General features: G+C 47.6%; 1 protein-coding gene across 2 annotated transcripts in view; it reads right to left on the bottom strand.

Moving 5' to 3' along the window:
* Col4a1 (collagen type IV alpha 1 chain) overlaps positions 1-21552 on the bottom strand; it is a 114673-nt gene that overhangs the window by 50426 nt on the left and 42695 nt on the right. For both annotated transcript variants that reach the window (XR_009055676.1, XM_057752426.1), the window contains exon 2: positions 17050-17115. Coding sequence is in view for 1 of the 2 variants with exons in the window: in XM_057752426.1 (XP_057608409.1) it covers positions 17050-17115 (66 nt within the window). In the remaining variant the exon portion in view is untranslated. The remainder of the gene's footprint in view (positions 1-17049; positions 17116-21552) is intronic.

Here is a 21552-nt window from a genome sequence, read left to right as displayed (position 1 = left end):
GATTTCCAAGTCTTGTAGAAATGCTGAGTGAAGCAAATACATTCACCCTCAGACTGTCACAGTGGTGGCACCATGCAACTGTGGGAAATGCTGAGTCATGGTGGTGGCACCATGCAACCACAGGAAATGCTGAATCATGATGGTGACAGGAAACAGGCTGACTACTAAGGTGCTGTCATATGGGCCACCAAACTGGAGTGCCCAGTCCTTGGATGTAAAAAAGCTGTGCTCAGAATAGAACACAACTGAACTGCGAACAGCTGGCCCCCCAAAACAATAAAAAATAGTAATAAAATAAAAACTGAATCATGTATCCTCAAATAACCCAACATGAATTGGGGAGGTAATAAGGAGGGCACGTCACTGGAGAACTTTCTAGTATGTCTGTGGGGTATTTTTAGTACTTAATTGATATTGGCAGTATCACCAGAAGACCAACAGAGATAAGATGTTTTTTATTTTATTATTTCTCATTTTAATCATGGAATGAGCACAGTGCGGACGGGAGCCAGATGAACTGATTCCTCCCAGATTTTCACTGAGTCAGCGCTGAACCAGAATTAGAAATGAAGTCAGCCCACCCCAGGCCCTTCCTTATCTAGGTCACTAGAGCAAGCTGGTTCCCAGTAGCATATTAAAGGAACCCACAGCATGACGTCAGCCAGTGAAACAGACCCTCTTGCGTTCCTGCTGTAGGGAAAGTTCAACACCCATCCTGAACTGACTGGTCACATGTCACTGGTGACCCCGCACACTCCTGGGAACAGAGAAGAAAAGTCTGAATTCCCAGACTGGCCTTCACACAAGGACACATTCTTCCCCAAATATCACTAGAGGACTTAAGCAACTGCATCTCTCAAGGGTTTTGAAATCAGCTAAAAAGGAAGTGACTCTCTCCATCGCAAAATTTTTGCTACTCCCCATTTAAAAAAAAATTTCCTGTTTTTTATTTTTCCAGTAAAAACTGCACATTCATATTTAGATGCCCCGTGTCCTCTCTGAGTTTACCATGAGAACGCAGGCAGAACGGATAGAAGGGACAAGCACTCAAGCAACTATACAATGAGTTGGCACACGACGCAGCTGCACTGAAGCCAAATGGCTCCGTCCTGCTTCTAGCAGAGATTTCCCCTGGGGAAGAAGGGAGAGAAGAGAGCCAGACACGCTGTGCAAAGGCCATCGGTGCCAGGGGTTTCTGAGCCAGACTCTGCAGCTGCAGTGGGCAATACTCCAGCTGTGACCACCCTGAAGCTCAGGGCCAAGTGCAGAGTGGAGGAGGAAGAACGCCCCTGTCATCCAGTTCCCACAGTGTGCGACAGGCGAGGTCAAAGGACAGGGTGGCCACTCGGTTGGTCCTAGGCACAACTGACCACCACAGCCACGGTTTACTGCAATGGTGAGTGACATTGAAGAGAAGGAGCTGGGGGTATAGCTTAGTTAGTAACAGAACATTTACCTAGCATGTGGGTCCCTGGGTTCTAGCCCCAGCAATGGAGGAAGGGATAGTCACCAAGAGAAGCTTGTAAAACATTACACAAAAGCTTCGATGTGACCAAGCTTTGTGAGTTTGCTGTTATGAGGAACCGTGCCAGTCAAAGAGAGAATATGCAGATTTTCAGCACTAAACCAGGAGATGCCTGAAGAAGCCGAGACACCGGCCACCCTGATCTAACCGGACTGATAGAGACCAAATGCAGCTGTCAAATTACCTCACTGTGCCTAATAAATGTGCACCAATAGTATGCATCAATAAAAAAAAAAAAAAGCTCATCCTCTCTAGCCCCCAAAGCCATTTAACTATATATGGAATTTTAAATCCAATCTGTCTCTGTGTAAAGACTGTATCCATCAAGGAAAGTCGTTACGGCTATGTTCTCCGGGGAAACTCGGAACCTGAAGAGGAGAAACAAAGTGCCGTTGTTTATGAAGATGAAAGGAGCCTGCAGCGTCATCTCGGGGCTGACGTTAGCTGTTCCAAATTAGGCTTGAAACAGATTCATGCTGGAGAAACTCATAACGTCTGCTGACCGTATCATCTACGGCAAGCATAAAGATGCCGTAAAATGTAGACAGAAAAGGTGTCTTTGTAAACCTGATCGCGTCCCTGCTCTCAGAACACCATAAAAAGAGCTTAATTAAGGTTCAACTAGCGTCTCAGCCAGAAAGTCAGACACAAAGCACCCAGAACTCGTGACGTTGATATAGTAGGGAATTTCTAAAAATCAAGGGATAATTACCAATTACAACGTCGAGAACGAACACAAACTGCATCTAAAATAAATGGCCATCAAAAATCCCATTATCAGAAGCAAACACGATGGCCAGGGTGGTGACTCTAATCCTAGCATTTGGGACGCTGAGGCAGGAGGATTGATGCAAGTTTGAGGCTAGCCTGGGCTACATAATGAGTTCATCCTCAATGATAAGTTGAAATTCTGTCTCTATAATGTTTATCTAAGGGACTGGAGAGATAGCTCTGTGGTTAAGAGCACTGGCTGCTCTTGCAGAATCAAACAAGGGTTTGGTTCCCAGCACCAACATGGTGGCTCACAACCAGTTTGAGGAGGAATAGATGCCTTCTCTTCTGGTCTCTGCGGGCACTGGGTACACATGTAGCACACATACATACATGCACACTTAGTCATAAAACTCAATAAATGTTTAATTTAGCCTATATAAAATAAATTTTTAAATGGATGAATTATGGCTGTTTCAAGGGCCAACATAGAACCCCCATTTCAATCAAACTTTAACTGATTTTTCACGTTCTAATCAATAGGATCATAGATCTCCATAGGAACCACAGCACAGGCAAAGATGCTTCCTAATACCCAGAGCAAAACATGGGCAGGAGGATCTCCATGGGTTTGCACAGAAAACACAAGGAATCAGATGATCAATGCTGTTTGAAGAATGCAATCCACCCTCTACCTCATCTTTACTAGGTTAGTGTTTGGCATGCAGGAGGCAGGATTGCAAGATAACCAATAGCATGATGCACCCCACGCAAGGGGCAAGTACATGAACACGTCCTACCAGCTTTACATGTTGGGAAATCCTGGGCAGGAAAGAGCCAGGGTTCCTGGCACAGGCTTAGCCCTTGAGGCCCCATTAGTGCCTAGCTGATGCCTCTGCTCCCAGTTAAACAGCAACAGGAAAATCTCTGCCTTGGACATGGTCCTGAGGCAGCTGTGCCCTTCTGTCGTCCGGTACCCTGAGATGTTACTTTCCACACAAGGCTGAGCATAACTGAAAGACAAAAACCTGTGCATTTTCTGTCCATAGCTCCCGGTGCATGTGGCTACTGGGAAGCTATTTGGGATGCTGGACCATGGTCAACGGGAGAATCATGGTCAACAGGGGACCATGGTCAATGGGGGACCCTGGCACTCCACCAAAATTCCACATGTTCAGTCCCTTGAGCTTAGCCAAACAGGCATCTGCAGGACCATTTCCGGAATGCGATACTTCTGGGAAAGTTGTAGGCAGGCTGTGATCTGTGTCAGCAGGTCATGGAAACGCTCCTGTGACAGGGGCCCTCTGGGAGCTCCCTGCATGCCTTGTGTTTGACACTGCGCTGCTGTAGGGAACAGGGACAGGACCCATACAGCTGAGACAAGGGGAGGGCAGCACTGCGGTTCTGTTTCCCTTCTGCTCCACAGATTTCTCAAAGAATCAAAGGTAGCACAGGAGACAGGGTCACTGAACTGCAGGAACTGTCGGGTCTACCACGGTCCAACACAAACCTCAACCCTGCCAGCAAGTTAACCACGGGCCTCGGTGTCAACACGGCTAGCGAGTTCACGATGGGGCTCACTGCAGTCTAGGCGGTGAGGAGATACAGTGAATTGTTCACTCAACACAAGAATAACCAAGAGCAGCAAATACCCTCCTACCATAGACAAGTCAAAACTTTCCCATGGAGCCTATCCTCCAACAGAAAACTGGCCAAGAAGGAGGTCACCGACAGAGGAGAAGCGGCAGCAGACTGGCGTGCTGGCAAACCGCTAGGGTGAAGATTCAGACATCTCGCACATGGAGTTCTCTGTCGCATCCTTCAGGGGGTCCTCCCTGAAGCACACAGGTTCCCACTCCGGCCTCTGTGCTCACCGGGTGCTGCAGGCTCTTCCCCACCTGTCCGTGACCTTCAGCCAGAAGCTCAGGAAAACCAAAGGAGGTCCCAACCTGCTGAGTATCTATTTGCTCAACCTTGGGAGCTGAGCTACACCCTAGTTGGAAGGGCCCCCTCCCCCATGGCTTTCATTAGATGCCAGAGACCTTTCACCCCAGCCCCCTCTCCGGTTCCCTAACACGGGTAGCTCCCGGAAGCTCTACCTGCAGGGCAGTTACATCTAACCCTAGGACACACAAAGGGATCCTAGCTAGATCCCTCCTTAGCGAAGTGTAGACACCGGAGACTTCAGGAAACCTTAGTCTCTATTGGGCAGCCAGTCCTCTGTGACTCTCAGTCTGGCCACCAGAGGGAGCGCTGGGTCCACGCATCTCTAGTAGATCCGATCCGGGCTGTTAACAGCAGGAGTGCATCAAACGTTGGGTGGGGTGGCAGGACCTGAAATCCCTGTACTGAATGTCAGGCTGGGAACTGCTAGCCGTATCCCTGGATGACTGTGTACACTGGGCACAGCAGCAAGTGGGGGGCTGAATCGGGTCACCAGGGCCAACGAAATGAGAGGGAAGAGGCTCATGGGCACAGAACTGAACACAGCCCAGGGTGGCAAAGCACCCCACAGCGAGTGGAGGCTTTGCTCCACTTGCCTTATTCTGTCTTTATTTTAGAAGTCATCCTACGCTCTTCCCTGGCACAAAGTTCCCTAGGGGGTCTTTCGGGTTCACCCCACACAGGAGGTCACAGGGATGCCAGGCCACACAGCAAGGAGGCAACCTTCGTATAGACAGTAAGATTCCACAAAAATGGTCAAATAATTCTCTGCTCTGTCTTAACAGGGGATTTATTTAGGGAAGGGCTGAGACTTGGAGAACATAGATAATTGATAACAAGACTTCACCGGGGGGGGGGGGGGGGCTCTTTCCTGAGTTCAGACAAAAAAAAGAATAAATCTTTTGCCCATAAAGATAAGTTTGCTTGTCTTTGTTATCTCTGAACCAACAGTTTAAAGAGTGTGTTTTGCGTTAACGGGAAATTTGAAAAATACCCTCTGTTCCTAAGTAGCCCTTGGAGGGTGAAGACGTTAACTTGAGAGCGTGTGTGGGTGTGACGGGGTCTTGAAACAAAACTAGGACATATAAATGTCAGGAAATGCCACAGTCTGGCCATGAACATTTTTTTTTGTCTGTGGTAACAGAAAACATGAACAATACCAATGAAATAAATATCCTGACAAACCAGGCTTGGTCCACACATCCCGAAAACCCCGGCACTCAGTAGGGAGGAATCTAGAGTTCAAGGTTACAAGAAACTGTCCCAAAAAGAGAAGGATAAGGAGGGGAGGGGAGGAGATCTAACCCTGAGAGCAACCTCTAGAACTAATCATATAAAAGTATACGACAGTCTTTGGGTTTAAACTTGAGGAAACTTGCCAGAGAGCCTCAAAAGTAAATTAGGACATATAAAACGTTTACTAGAAAAACAAGAGCCGGGTGGTGGTGGCGCACGCCTTTAATCCCAGCACTCGGGAGGCAGAGGCAGGCGGATCTCTGTGAGTTCGAGACCAGCCTGGTCTACAAGAGCTAGTTCCAGGACAGGCTCCAAAACCACAGAGAAACCCTGTCTCTAAAAAAACCAAAAAAAAAAAAAAATAAATAAATAACCCAAAAGATGGAGGCTAGGAACCTGGCGTTTCAAACTCAACTGAAAAGGACAGGCGTCTAGGCTCCGGGAGGGAGCAGACCTCGGGAGGAATCTGACTTTGTCTTCCGTCCATTACTTGTTCTGGTGGGGAAAGAACTCCAGCCAGGCACGAGAAGATTGTGGCCTTGGCTCCGATGCCCACCGTTTGGATTCTCTAAAAATCAGTTTTCCCATGGGTCAATAGAGATGCCCACCCCTGCCTGGCTGACCTGGCAGCAGTATTTATTCCAGGAGTCAAATTTGATCACGTATTGGGTTGCTTCCTGTTTGCAAGGCCACTGCACACCAACGCAGGACTCATGTTGCATCCCACACATATCCAATGGCATGCACGCTTGGTGTCCGTCGTTAACTCCCCTCCCTCGACAAGTTATCAGGTAATTATCAGCACTGGGCCCGTTTTCCCCTGAGATCCAATGATTGTGAGCCTGGAAGTCACTGTCACACAGACCTGAGCCAGCACAGAAAGGGATTTTAGTCTGTTTCCACGAAACATCAGTTCCTTCAAAACACAGGCACTCAAAGAAACAAAGCAAGAAGCTGGGCTTCTGTATCATTTTGCTTGGGATCAAAACCATCTTGATTTAAATGTCAGTGAAGAAGGCGGGAGACATAACAGTGAAGAATGACATGCGGGGGGCCTCAATACTTGAAAACGGCTTTCCTGGGCTGCTCAATTCCCTGCATCTCACAAATGACATCCAAGCCTGTAGAAGCTGCACTAGGGCCATACATGAAGCCAGGCTACGGCCCAATTATTTTAAAACTAGCAATAATTTAAATTTAAACTCTTTGTGCCACTTTTCCTAGGTTTATTTCATAGAGGTCTGTAAAGTCATACTAAATTTATAGTAGCATTTCCTGCTTTCATGTTCTTAATTCCTTAATACTGATAGATTAAATGTTAAGTTCTTTGGCCAGTAAGCAAGATATGGAAATGAATTCCATTGCAGTTTGTTAATTATGAGGCAGTAGCTTTCCCATAAAATAGATTATAGATGGCACGGTATAAAAACATGAATCTTCCCATTTAATTTGCTACTTTAAAAAAAAGATTCGGGGGCAGATGACCAAGTGCAGCTGTGTTCGAGAGACAGGAAGGGAAGCTGGCACCAAGCACTGAGGCAGGGCAAGCTTGCCAGCACAGGGCCTCACCCCAAAGGTCCAAGGTCTGAAAGAGATGCTACAGCTGAGGAGACTCAGCAGCCAAGATCCCAGAGGACACCCTCTTATCTCCCAGGTAGGTACCCAGCTGAGGAGACTCATCAGCCAAGATCCCAAAGGACACCCTCTTGTCTCCCAGATATCCAGCTGAGGAGACTCAGCAGCCAAGATCCCAAATGACACCCTCTTGTCTCCCAGATATCCAGCTGCTCACTTTGTGGAAATCCTGAGTTCACTCATGGAATTCCAAACCAACAGAGCCACTCAAGGCCTGTCCATCCCCCAGAGCCCTTAGAGATGCCACAGCACAGCAGGGCATATGAGAAGTGACAAGCTCACCCCCGTCCTTGAACAGCTACTTTATAAATTGCGTGATTAAGTGCCTCGCTTCAGGAACAACATGCTGGACAGAGTGCAAAGTGTCCCGTGCTTGTGTACATCTGTCACTGTGTGCAATCACTGCCTTTAGAAAGTCAAATTTAACTTGTAGTGGGTGCTCACGTTGATTGTAGCAACACAGGCTATGCATAATAAGGTCTGATATACAAGCTGTCTGGAAGTCTAGAACCTGTCTTGATGTTAGCACTGGCTATCTGTCTATGTATTATCTATCTATCTATCTATCTATCTACCTACCTACCTACCTATCACCTATCCATCCATCTATCCATCTAACTATCTCTATCCTCCCTCTTTCTTTATCTGGGATACTGAGGGAAATGTGTCCTAAAGAATGCATGTGCCAGAGAATGTCCCAGGCTGGGATAGACAAATGAAAGATACACACTGTGGGCTGAGGCACCCATGAATTCACAGGTGACACAGAAAGCAATGTGACTGTGCCCACTCCAACACTCATGAGCTTCAACCCACCCCCTTCTCTTTAGTTCCTTCCCTTATCTTAACAGCCAAATCAAAGAAACAGCTGACAAGCTGCCTCTGAATGAGGGGGAACAATTAGCAAAGAAAAGGAAGTCAGGCAAGATTTAAATAGTTCCTTTGAATCCTAGCAGTCACTTCCCATCTCTAAAGAAAAATAATTGGGAGATAAGACATGGAACCCTAAGCGGATTAGGAGGCAGAAAGCAGGATAGGTGTCATAAACCCACCCAGACCCACCCAGACATCAGCAACTTGAGACATTTCAGAGCTGGTGAGAGAAAAGAATGATGAAGGAACACTGCTAAATACTGCTGAATCACAGGGCCCTTTTCCCAGAACACATCACTGGAAAGGCATCTGACCCCGAGGAAACGTCTACTTATAAAGTCACCATCGTGGCTGACCTCCCTCAGTCCCACATCAGCTGAGAGGCCTGCAAGACACCACATTCTCATTCTCGCTGATAAAACATTAGACAGGCCAGGCTAATGTCTTCTGTGACACTCCTGGAAGACCCAAGTCAAACAGGAGGGAACTGAGGGGTCAGCCATATCTCCTGTGAGAGTCACCGGGGAGGAATGTAGGAGACAGAGGTCCACACCTGGCTGCGAGGCTGAGCGAGCAGCTGTTCTGCACTGTCCGCCTCAGGGTGCAGGTGCACTGAGGACAGACACATCCTCTTCCCCAGGTAGACCTTGCATCCGAATGCAGGACTTATGTGTGGAGCTCTAGTCCCCATGTGTGGTGTGGACATGGGGACAGCCTTTGGAAGGTGGTGAGGTCACCAGAGAACCGAAACTCTCGGGACCCAGGGAGCTCCTGGCCTCGCCCACCCTGAGGACACAATGGGAACACCTGCCTGTGAGGAAGCAGGCTGTCATCAGACAAGGAATCCTGACCTTAGACTTCCTGCCTGCAAAACTATGTTTACAAGTCATTTAGCCTGGGGTCTTTTGTTACAACATCCTGACAGACCAGGACAAAGAAAATGATCCTGGTACTACATAAGATGTCAGGGTCCCTGATCCCCTTTCCTGATATTCACCCCACAGAACTCACTGGCACCTCTGGCCACAGCTCTGGGGCTCCCCACCCAGTTGGTGTTCACCCACAAATAGACCACCCCTATTCTTTGGCCCTCAGCCATAGGTCAGGAGCAAGAAAGAATTCTGGGACATGGGAACTAGACCAGGTGAGCCTATGCTATGAGGGTGCAAAGGAGGAAGAGAAGACTGTGAAAGGACCAGTAACTCAGGGAGGAACAGAAGAGAATTTCATAAAGATAGGTAATGAGATGGTCTGGGGCCCAGGAAGCAAACTTGTAAAATTCCCCTCGCATCAGCATCAGCTCAGGCCTCAGCTGATATCATCAGGCCTTGGAATCACCAGGGCCCCAGACTATGTTGCTCCTCAATAGAGACAAGCAACTGAAAAACCCATGAGAAAGAAAAACATCAATTTAACCGCCATCAGATGCGAGAATGTTATGATTAGCTCGGCTGGAAGTCCCCTCAACTGTATATTGCTTCTACCCTGGCAAACAAGATGCTCAATTAACTACCCTCATTGTCTCTGGAAGAAGAAGGAGTAACTGTCCCCAGTCTAAGCAGGATGATGAGCCCAGGAGGAGGGCGCCCTCCTGAACAAGGTTACGGGATGCTGTCTGCACCAGTCTGTTCCCAGGGCTGTGTGTGGTCCAGGAATGGGCAGTGTGGACCTCTCTCTGCAACAAGGACCTCTGAGCAAGACACCACTCCCCTGGGGCTTCTACTCCTTATCAGCAGGACACACAGTGGAGAGCACTGCCCGCATCACCCATGGGGATGAATCATTGTTTATAAAATGCCTCAAACCAGCAGGAATGGTTCTGGAGAAAACATCCCAACATTCTGAATAAGAGCACAGTCTAGGGAGAAGAGTCTTCGGGGCCCTTCCTTTCACCCATAAAATGAAGGTCTGATTAGATCAGCGTGACTCAGTACGGTGAGGCAAGGCAGTCCTGCTTTAAAACAAGCTCCCATATTGAAGATGTATCCTTCCTCAAGGAGAGTAAACTTGGTGTGCAGTGGGGAAGCGAAGTGAGGCCACTCGAGTGTCACGCCTGAGCAGGCTGCTGTGTTTCAGGCGTGTGCTAGCACACAGCTGAATTGCCTCCATATCAACTTTGCACTGTTAGCTCTCCAGCTCTTCTGCTCTGAGTCAGAGCATCGTGCCCAGCTTGGAGCATCTCTGTATCGTTACCAGATCGCACTCCTTCCTTCCACTACGGCTCTCGGATAAGGGCTGCCTGTCTTAGTAACCAGTGCCCCGGGGAGCACAGAGAGCCTGCAGAGGGGAGAGGGAGAAAGGGCTGGATTGCTCAGAAACTTTCTGGATCAGAGGGTTAATCTTCCAGAGGAAGCCATGTCCAAATCAATCCTGGAGCCAGGTAATTTAGACCCTGGAATTCACGCCACCTCTGAACCTCTCACCCAGAGCCACGAGCTGACCTCTAGGTGTGACATGCTTCAGCAGGACACTGGACGAGCCTTCGGGGTCCCAGGAAATACATGATAAAGTCCCAGTTAGCACCCACTCCTGAAAGTATTCTTCTTCTGCTAGCAGATGAGTCTATAAGCAGGACTAACTGGGGGATAACCCTACTGAGGGACTTGCTGCCAGGGACAGCCTCAGTGCAATGCCTTGGACATTGGCCCCCAAACACCACCAGAACCTCTTGGGAAGAAACTGAGTCGATTAAAGTGGAATCAGATAAGCATGATATTATTACAAAATCACATAGTTACCAGGAGGTACACTAAGCCATAGGTGGACATGGAGTTGAGGTGTACCTTTGACATCATAATGGGTTTGCCAAACGGGAAACAGAACAAGAGGGACCACTTCCCCAAAGTCATCTGGCATGCTCATTACCTCTGACTAATTCTCCCTTTGTTTAATTGCCCACTGTGCCCCAACCACTTCACAAGGATCCAGGGCTCTGTTAATGTCATTCCAAGGGTGTCGCTTCCAACATCCATGCTCCGTCATCAGCCTGACGGCTGCCTGGAAGCAGGCTACATACCCGTGACAGCAACCAACACACAAGAGGGAAAGCCAGGGGCATTTTCATTTGTCGGGACTTATGGTGGATCTTTGATCTTTAATCAAAACATAAAAACCTCATTTTGTCCCTTTCAAAGACTCCTTTCCCGTCAGCCAGTGTTGTGTTGGGCACACATATAAAAAAAGAAAACACTGTAACTTGGCCATGTATGGCTAAGACAAGAACCGCAAAACCCCTGCCCCACGCACAGTGTGGCCTCATGTGAAATGCCAGGATGCTGAAGCCACCGGATACGAGGCTGCTGAGGACTTGCTCTGGGATGGAATCCCATGAACAATCTCCCAGGAAAGCCCACTTCCAATCAGGCATGAAATTGAACGTTTCAGATCTAGGACTATATATCACGTTCAGGGCCATGGGCTTCTTAGCCAGAATCTCGAGCCAACCCCTGGACCTAATTTCAAGGCATTAAATTTCCTGCTGCTGTTTCAGAACATGGGAACCAAATGCACTTACTATGGTCCAAGCTGTGCTGGAGGGGGTACATTCCAAACAGCTGCAAGTGGAGAGCTGTGGAGAGTTAGCCCAGAGTGTAACGACCTCGGAAGCACACGGCCAGGGGGGCACATGGAGCTAAGGTTGAGAGCTAGGCAGATGAATGTGAGCGGTGGCAGAAGCAACTCGAGGTCCCTTAAAGGGTACTGATATACCAAGGAGACATAACAGGACATAGTGGGCGGGATGAGACACACCCACACGAGCACGGATCCCTTTTAGCATCTTCCCTGTGGTGAGCTGTGCTATGTGTCCTGGGATTCCGGCACTTTTCATAAAATCCTTTTAAAAGTCACCCCCCCCCCAAAAAAAAAAAGACAAAAGTAGGTGGCTGTGGGAATCCATGCTGATTCTCACGATCAGGGAGCCAGAGGATGATTCATGAGCAGTGTGAGGAAATAGGAAATCGGGACATCTGGAAAAAATCTTGGCATGACAAGACACCAGACACACATGGAAAAGGAAGAGTGTATGCTGGCCCATATCACCCACCAAACGGGAAGAGAACATCCCCAGAGCCTATAGACAAACATGCATGGCCGAGAGTCCTGGAGCCAGACACAGTGGAGCCCCGGAGCCCCACACTCTCAGAAACGCAGTGACATTTCACACAGCACCCCCTGTCATGATACCTAACTAAGGAGTGCTGGCAAGGAGGGGAGCCTGGGCGGCACTCGATGGAGATGCTCAGCAGGAAGAGTGCTTAGCAACAGAAGAACACTGAGTTGTTCAGGGAAGCTGGGACACCGGATACGGGAACCAGCTTCTCCTGGAAGTCACAGAATAACGATTCTGGAAATGGCTGCCAAAATCACAGATAAACTAGAAGTGAATGACCGATGCTTCCAGAAAGGCCTCCCAATCACGCCCAGGCTCACACTTCCTCCAGGATTGACAAGCAGTCTGATGTCTCTCAGCCTGGGTCCTGGGAGCTGGTGGCTTGGTCTCCAACTTTGTCTAAATGGAGGAGTTTAGCTGGGTGTGAGGCTGGTCTGCAGTCTGTGAACCTGTCATGAGTTGAGCCAGCAACTGAATGTTCCTCACACTTATCCCAACTCTAAAAATACTGGCACTGCCGCCGTGCCACATGGGCACACCCCTCTGGGGCGGGATTCATGCTTGCTCTGGGTACATGCTGGTCTGAGCAACTCTCCTGAGCCACCTGATAAAAGCCACACCTTGTGACACGGAGGAACCCACAGCAGAGTTCTGAGCCACCTGCGCAAAAAACGTGTGTTTTGCTCATTTCCCAAACTGTCCTCGGAATCTTCCTAAACCAAAGGACATGGACCAACATCATTGGTAAAGACCACATCCAGGGAAATTCTACACAGGATGCATTACCTCCAGACTGTTCCCAACACTGGTAAACAAAAAGATGTCCTGCCAGACTCAAAAACACTCGGGGCAATCTTAGAGACACTCGGGGCAATCTTAGAGACACTCGGGGCAATCTTAGAGACACTAGGGGCACTTACTGGCCTTGGACATAGTAAGAAAGTCTTTTACAGTGGGTAGTAGCATTTCTTTCATGCAGCTTGATTTTATACAATGAAAATAAAAAAATGGATTTTCTTTTTGAAATAAACTAGATTCTACTAAAACTTGATGAAGCATCTTCTCAAAGAAAGTATTTAGTCAATTTACTTACTCTTATGAATAACCTGTTGTTTATTCAAATCAGTTTACTGGCTCAGAGTCTCAAAGAATCTTCACAAAAATCTTTCACCAGCTACACAAAAGAATGTATTGCCTGGGAAGCAATGGGCTTCCTCTACCATTTAAACACTATACTTGGTGAAGCTTAATTTATGGGAAATAAATTTACAATACTCTATGACCCATAAAAAGGTAATCTTGTCTTGTCACCCTTAAGGGTCTCAGTTTATTCAGTTATGCACAACCACAAAGAATAACAAGGAATAAAAAGGGAGCCACTAACCCGTATGTAAAGCAGAATATAAAAAAACATGCTTGTACGTTTATATTTCACAATAAAATCGTGGCTGAAATGTTTTCTTTTTTAAAAAAAATCAACAGAATTGAATACATTTATAAGTGGAAGATTACTGAATTCTCCAAAAATACTGATAAAGTGCAGTGTTTGCCTCGGAAGAGAATGTCACCTCCGACCTAACGATGACTCAGAGCGCAGCCTGTGTTTGTGATGTAGCAAAGGAAGAGTCCAGTATCTTAACAGTGATGTTATGGCCTGAGGGATTTTTTCTGATCATCACAGCATAGCTCAAAAATGACTAGAATGCAAGCCACGACGCTCTTGGAGTCAGAGAATTTCCGGTTCTGAGACAGGAGACATGGCAACCTCTGGCCCTGAAGGGATGGGAGACAGGCAGTGCAAAACAGCTCTTAGATTTGAGAGGATGGAAAATTCCACCTCTCTTCTTAGGGTCGGCTGTGACTAGAGTGAGCGCTCCTTGTGGAGAGGTCTTCGCTCCTACATTGCATGGCTTAGACACTATTCTCTGAGCAACCAGAAGAGCACAACCAAACACAAACTGGCCAGTATCGCACTCCTAGACAGACAGAGGCAAGCCCACCTGAGCTCTAAGGAACCTGTAGAATGTATAGGGACAGCACATCTTCCAAGGGAGTTGGAAGAAGGTCATGGCCATGGTCTTACACTTGGGTCCTGCCTGTAGATATGATAAGGGCACATTTGCTGCCCGGGGAAGCAGAGGAGGCTGTATGCCCAATGGGTAATGAGGGGGGTCGCTCGCTGGTTTTCAATCAGAGCCGTGAATTCCCTTCCAGATCACCTGTGTGCCGGTGTTTTTTATGGGAATTCTCACCGAGAGAGGGGTACAGCTCTGCACCTCTAGGTATACTCTAAACTGATTGCCTTGGTGTAAGGAATGAGCTTTTCCAAGATCAACTGAATGAAATCGCTCTGGGCAGGATCCCCATAACCGGACTCTCAGGGGAGAAACTGGACCACAGACACAGGGCCTACCTGGCCAGCTCCCTGTCACAGCATGACCCCCTGCGGTCTGTTTGCTGAACAGGACCTGGAAGGGCTGCCCACAGCCTAGGGCTTCTTCTAAGGTATCCTCCAGACACTCTTCCCTCCATTATCAGCTCAGAGGGCAGCATAGATCTTGAAGAGGCTCAACTAAGTGTCTTACCCTGACATTGCGAACGAAACCACCCAGGGCTCCGACTAGCAGCTGTCAAGACTGGGTTAACCCAGTAGGTCTTGACCCCCTTCCCCAAGACATACTTAGCTATATCCAGGGGCATCTCTCTTTGTCACAATGGAGCAGTGTGCTCCCCACACTAAGTGTATAAAGACCAAGGAAACTGCAAGACATCCCTAAACACACAGGGACCTACACATGCACACACAATTGTCATTCAAAATGTAGTGACCAAGTCGAGGATCCACACTAGCTGTTTTCTTCCACGGCAAGTGTCGTGGTAACCCGTGAGAAAGTGCTCAGCATCATGCATGAGCCGTGTGGATATGGAAACCCGGCCTCTCCTTCTCTTTTCCACTCTGACACACCTAAGCCTAGCCCTACTGCCTGTGAGCAGCAGCTGTCGTCTGTGGGACGATGTCTGGTAAGTCAAACGGGACCTGAGCGAGTGTATCAGACACCCATGGGGGCTCAGCGGCTAGTCAAGCCACAAGACATCTGCCCACTAGGGAAAAACCTGTCCTGTGCAAACTCGCCTCAAACGCTACATCAAATGCTTCCCAGATTTCCAAGGTAGAAGTAGAAAAATTGCTTCCAGGCCGGCCCGTTCAGTCCTGATACCACATGTATGTTGGACAGAGAGACAGCAGAGAGAGGGAGCATTCTCCATGACGACACCAGCTCCGCAGCACACAGACTAAGCATGTGGAGAGGGGCCATGAATCAGAGGCAGTGTAATGAGTAGCGACAGGGTAATGTGTTTCCTCCCACATCTTTGGCAAGGGTCTGGGTAAGCGCTGGGTTAAAGTCTTCTATGAAGATATGGGATACCGGCATAACTGAATTAAGACTCTCAGTGCACCCAGGATTGCAGGAAGGCCCCCTGCATGGATCCCTAGGCAGAAAGACAAAGCGTTTCTATGATAATGTTCACCTACTGGGCATAGGCAGTTTCCGGTGATTAATGAAAATAAATTAACAAGTCTTTCCACCCGTGTGTGACACCAGAGTCTAATTGATATGCAAACAGGCCAGGTGCAGGGAACATGGTATGGCCCTAATCCTGCTTCACCAGGGAAGCTGTCCCTTCTAGCTCCTGACCACAGGGTACTCCCTTGTCAGGACAGCGATGTATTTTCTCCACTGTTTCTGGAATCTGGCCTCTTGCTTGGGACTTTTTGTAGAGGAGCAGCCTCTTACCCTCTAGTTTTATACAGGTTCCTTCTCTGGACATTGCAGGGTGAGAAACAGCGGTAGCTCTGTATAAATGAGGACTGCATTGGTCAAGGGACTAGAAAGGCTTCTTAAGCAAGCCCTCTTCCAGCAATGCGTACACGCTTAACGTGCAGACATGAAGTAGATGCCAGATGCTGGGGTGCCTCTACCACCCCAAGGGCTAAGAAAGGGACACCTTATCAAGCAAGAATATCCAGGCCCTATCAGTTTAAGATAGCATTCCCAACAAGGCCAGCCCTGAGAACACAAAGCCACTGTATGCAGGCCAAATCAGTTACCTAACTTGAGTAAAGAGAGATCTTCCAGGCAGCTGGGGAAATAAACCATTCAGGCTGACTCTGAAAGTCAGCGAGAGTCAAACGGCAGGTTGCCTGGCATTGTACTGGCTGCATGATGACAGTGTTCAGATCTACCTCAGGAATGGGAGACAAAGTCTGCTCATCCCATCTCCAGGGAGCGCCTGACACAGCACAAAGCAAGGTGGCCATTGGCCCCAGATAGTCCAGTTTCCAAAGAAGGGAATATCCGAGTGTTCCTGGGGGACACCAGAAAGCACGTTCATCTCAGAAACCGATCGCAACCTTTCTCAGGCTTGGACATTCTCTCCCACTTAGGTGGCTATGGCTCTCTCTCTCTCTTTCTCTCTCTCTCTCTCTCTCTCTCTCTCTCTCTCTCTCTCTCTCTCTCTCATGTGTGTGTTCTATGTTGCTCCCACCCTATTTCTAAGAACAACAAATCAAAATGAATTTAATGTGTGTACATGTTAGACTATCAAAGGGATGCCCTTGGGAACTGAAGACATTTGTGTGTCATTTAGGACCAATGACCACAGACACCAGAAAAAAAAAAAAGGCTAAATTTAGCCCTTATCCATCAATTCCAAAAAGGACCATTGAGTACAAAGATACCGTGCTGGCCCCCTTGCTCCTCTACAGCCAGCACAGGGACGCTATCCGGACTCTCCACGCTCATTGCCACCAATAACGATGGTGCCTGGACAACACCTGCTAATGGTGGTAACATTGCTCAGAACACTGTTAAATTTTGCTTCCCTTGTGCTACTCGGGGAGACTGAGAAAGCAGGAAGTGGCTTGGCCCTGGGCTGCTAATCATAGTGTCAATCTCATGATTTGGGGGAAGGGGCGGCATTCAGAAAAAGATCATGACGTGCACCCACTCACCTTTTGTCCCTTGACGCCATGACAGTCACATTTCCCACAGCCAGAGCCGCCACAGCCGTAGTCACCCTGAAAGAAAGAAAGACAGCAAGTTTAAACAGGAGGTCAAAGTACGGTGAGTCAGAGGACAAAGGCACTCGTCACCAAGCCCGACTGCTGGGGTCCAAGTCCCCAGGACCCACACAGTGGAAGGACAGCGCCCACTTTGGCAAGCTGTCCTCTGATTACCATATGAGTGCCAAGGCACAGGCACACAACTCTACCCATAGTAAATAAAGAAATGTCATTTTTACAAAGATCTGAATTATGGCAGACATCAGCATCTTCATCCAGTTGTGAGGCAAGTCCCAGCGATCACCCTTCGTGAGACCCAGCAGCACTAGAGCCTGGAGGTGATTAATGATGAATCACACTCCATAGAGAAACCCTCAGCGGCCTTGGACTCAATGACACACGTCACTAGAATGGTTGTCCATTGTCTGTTAGAAATGGGCTCACCTGGGGATTATGTGAACAGTGTTGCAAGGCAAAGAAATTAGGAGTTTCACACCTAAGAGCAAGGGCTCCATAAAATGGGTTCTGCTTGGCCCTTGTGTTTGCAGGGACTTAGAGGTGTGCAAGAGACTAGAGAAAGAATAGTGAGTGACTGAGCTGGTCTTCAAGCCCGGGTATTCAAATTCAATGGGCTGGAGAGATGGCTCAGTGGTTAAGAGCACTGACTGCTCTTCCAGAGGTCATGAGTTCAATTCCCAGCAACCACATAGTGGCTCACAACCGTCTGTAATGAAATCTAGCGCCCTCTTCTGGCATGTGGGCATACATGGAGGCAGAATGTTGTATACATAATAAATAAATAAATAAATCTTAAAAAAAAAAAAAGGTCAATGAAAGCCTGGACATTAAAGAACACTCTATTGCAAAACACATTTTGTTGTTGTCTGCTAATACACATCAACAAGAGCTGGAGAGAGGAACGCGCTCAGATGCCCAGTGAGAAGTCGGTAATCATCACATCTCAAAAGCACCTCCATCCCACAGGTACGGAGATGAAAGGAAGCAGTTTAATGTAGCATGCTAAGATGAGATCGAAATCAGAACCCAGCCCAGCATCCAGGACATTAATTGGCCAACAGAAGAAAAGACGTACACACCACACTTTACAACGCCCCTGGCAGAATCCAAGTTTTAAACCATTATAGACAGCAGCATGGGGCTAAAGGGGGGTGGGGAGGATACAGAGTGAACCATTCAGCAAGCTTTATTAAAGACTGTGTCAGTTCAGAAATAAAATTTAGACCCATAGTCTGCTTCAGGTGGCAACAGATCCTTCAAAATAAAAGTATTCTATTAATAGTTCCTGGCTCACGAGAAGCCTATATTTTTAACAGCATCCTTGAGGCTGCATCACCATGGAGATCCTCTGCCCAAAACAACCCCATCTGGAGACACTTATTTTATGAGTTAAAGCTGAACAAGTGCCTCCAAGACAGTGAGCTGTTCTTAATTTTATATTTTGGACATGGGGACACTTGACAGTGATCCAAGTAAAGCCCAGCGGTCAAGATCTGTTCCTCAAGCTGACTCACAGCCTGGCTATTTCAGAGTGTACTCTCATGGCCCTCCTGACATTTCAGATCGCTCCCTGTGCTCTGTCTGCTTCTGAATGTGGATTTCCATTGCCACCAGGGCTAAGTCTTTACCCTGAACTGAAAAAGGACTGTCCAGAGCACACAGAGAAAACACCGTGGGACTCCACAGACAGGCTGCCTTAACTGTCTTCGCCTCTGACTACCTGAGTCCCGTGACATGCTGATTTACTCTGGGATACCCTGAGCCTTTAGCTACACCCTGACTTTAGTGAGGAGCTGTTTTACCCAAAACCTACTTGGGTAATAAAGCCTGCAGTAATAGAGGATATCTGATGGAGGTGGGTCTTGTATCTATCTGTTACTTTCATTGGTTAATTAATAAAGAAACTGCTTGGCCCTGATAAGACAGAAAATTAGGTAGGTGGAGTAGACAGAACAGAATGCTGGGAGAAAGAAGCCAAGTCAGGCAGTCGCCATGATTCTCCCACTCCAGACAGACGCAGGTTAAGATCTTTCCTGGTAAGCCAGCTCGTGGTGCTACACAGAATATTAGAAATGGGTTAGATCAATATGTAAGAGCTAGCCAATAAGTGGCTGGAACTAATGGAGCAGGCAGTATTCAAAAGAATACAGTTTCCATGTAATTATTTCGGGTAAAGCTAGCCAGGTGGTGGGAAGTGGCCTGCCATTCATCACTACAGATGTCACTAATTAATGAACTGGTGGCATGTCACCATTGTTGAGTCTATCTCAGCTCCAGCATCATGGACACCAGGAGGCAGGCAACTCCAAGTCCCAACGGTGGTGGGCCATCCTCCTCCCTGGGATCTGCCATTCCCCACACCTTGTGCTGTGAAGCAAGGGCAGTTCACTCCACTCATTAAATTCTGCTTAGTCTCATCCTGTCCCCATCGATTTCACCCAGAGAAATTAACCAGGCAGGAGACTGCAGGGCCCCTGTAAGACTTGGCTCCCAGTCACCCACACTTAACAGAGGGTCAACAACAGCTTGAGGTTACCAGAATTTCTACAGAAAAGACAATGGTAGTTCCTATGAAACACCACACTGGAAGACAAGCCAAAGACAGCAATGTGATGAGGCTGGGGATTTTCTGTCTGAAATGCTGCTGCCGTCTAGGAAGCTCAGTTCCCTTCACTCTGAAGGAGTTCATCGAACTCACATCAAATCTCCCAGAGCACACAGGACACCCTAACCCTCACCCTGGGTGGAGATGGTGAAAGCCAAGTGGGTAACTAACTGGTAGGCATCTTGTCTGGAACCTACTTCAGGTCTTAAGAACTCTGGACAGAATTTGAAAACTAAACCAAAGAAGTAGAGTGCCCTTTCCTCACAGCCTAGACTCTGAATTACACGAAAATGACTGATCCCAGATCGAACACATGTATCTCTATTCACATAGGAAGTTTCTGTATTTTAGAAATTTTAGACACACAGGAAATCTTATTACCAAATTCTGGTCCCTAAAAAGCAATTAAGGATAAGTGACCATTCTAATAGCATCTAAATTACACTATGTTTTTCAGGGGAAAAAAAAGAGTAAGAAGGAGAAGAAAGAGAAGGAGGAGGCTTGGAGGTGAGAAGTTAAGGTTGAGACATAGTCTTTCTCTCTCTATAATCAGGCTAGCCTGGAGCTCTAAATACCTCTGCTTCAACCTTCTTGGTGCTGGGATTGCAGGTAAACACCACCAAACCCACAGAGACAAGTCTGAGACTACGCTGTGCTGTATTCTGGGTGGCCTTGCATCTTATGTAATTGACTTGATTGAAAACAACCATCAGGTTTTAGAAAAAACAGCCACCCATCATGTGATGCTTGTTTGCTTTGTTAAACAGGATTTTTAGTCTGAAATGTCGCTATTCTTATTCTGGTCCTTAATGATTTCCGTTTTTATGAAGTGGCCCTAGCTGGCTTTCACCAGACACAGGGGGCTATTCTGCTGCAATTCCAGGGCATAGAGTTAAAACCAATACACATCGTACCCTTTCAGTCAGGGTTGGCATTTACTTCTGAAATAACTAATTGAAACAAAATCCTTGTTCACACAGTCTTATCCATGCATGGCAACATGTCAGGCTTGCAAGGGGCCCATGACTCTATGGCTTACATAGATTCCAGGTTATCAGGACTGTCTCATGTTGAGGGTGGTATCACAAACTTCATGACTTCCTGAGGTCCCTCAGCACAATGAAAAGACACGTGTGGTTTGTGAGCCCAGCAGTGCCCCCTTGGCTCTGGATCTGAGGGACCTTCTGAGGCCCTGCTCATTCTTCTCCGTGTGTGGAGCACATTGGGCCACATGCACCAGCTCCCAAGCCCATCTGTTTCAGATTCTAGAACGGGAGGAACTGGAACATTCTGTGAACTGCACAGTCTCTTCCCCTCCTAGGGTCAATTAGACTTAATCCTGCTCTGTCTTCCCATGAGAGGCCGGCAGGAGGAAGTTGGTCAGGAATGCTGCCCACTTGAGGCCCTGGAATGTGGCTGAATAATCTCAAAGGATAGGCCATGTGAGACTTGGCCTCTCTCACAGAAGTTGGCCATCCACAAACAAGATAACCCAGGTACCCAGGGACAAGCACCACAGAGGGGACTCAACTAAAAACAGTCACACTTTACTGAGAGAGACCGTGTCTCAACCTCAACTTCTCACCTCCAAACCTTCTTCTCTTCCTCCTCATTCTTTCTTTCTGAAAAGTGTATTGTAATTTAGATGTAATTAGAATAGTCAATTCTTCTGAAGTGATTTCTGGGGACCAGAATTTGATAATAAGATTTCCTGGTGTCTAAAATAAGATAAAGATTTTCTATGTGAATAAGGATACATGTGTTGGGTCTGGGAACTGGAGGGAACTGAACGAAAACCGCATCCCTCCTGAAAGTTCTGTCTGTCACCT

The sequence above is a fragment of the Chionomys nivalis genome, chromosome 20 (assembly GCF_950005125.1).
Source record: "Chionomys nivalis chromosome 20, mChiNiv1.1, whole genome shotgun sequence".
Classification (NCBI taxonomy): domain Eukaryota; kingdom Metazoa; phylum Chordata; class Mammalia; order Rodentia; family Cricetidae; genus Chionomys; species Chionomys nivalis.
This window is presented reverse-complemented; position numbering and strand designations above follow the sequence as displayed.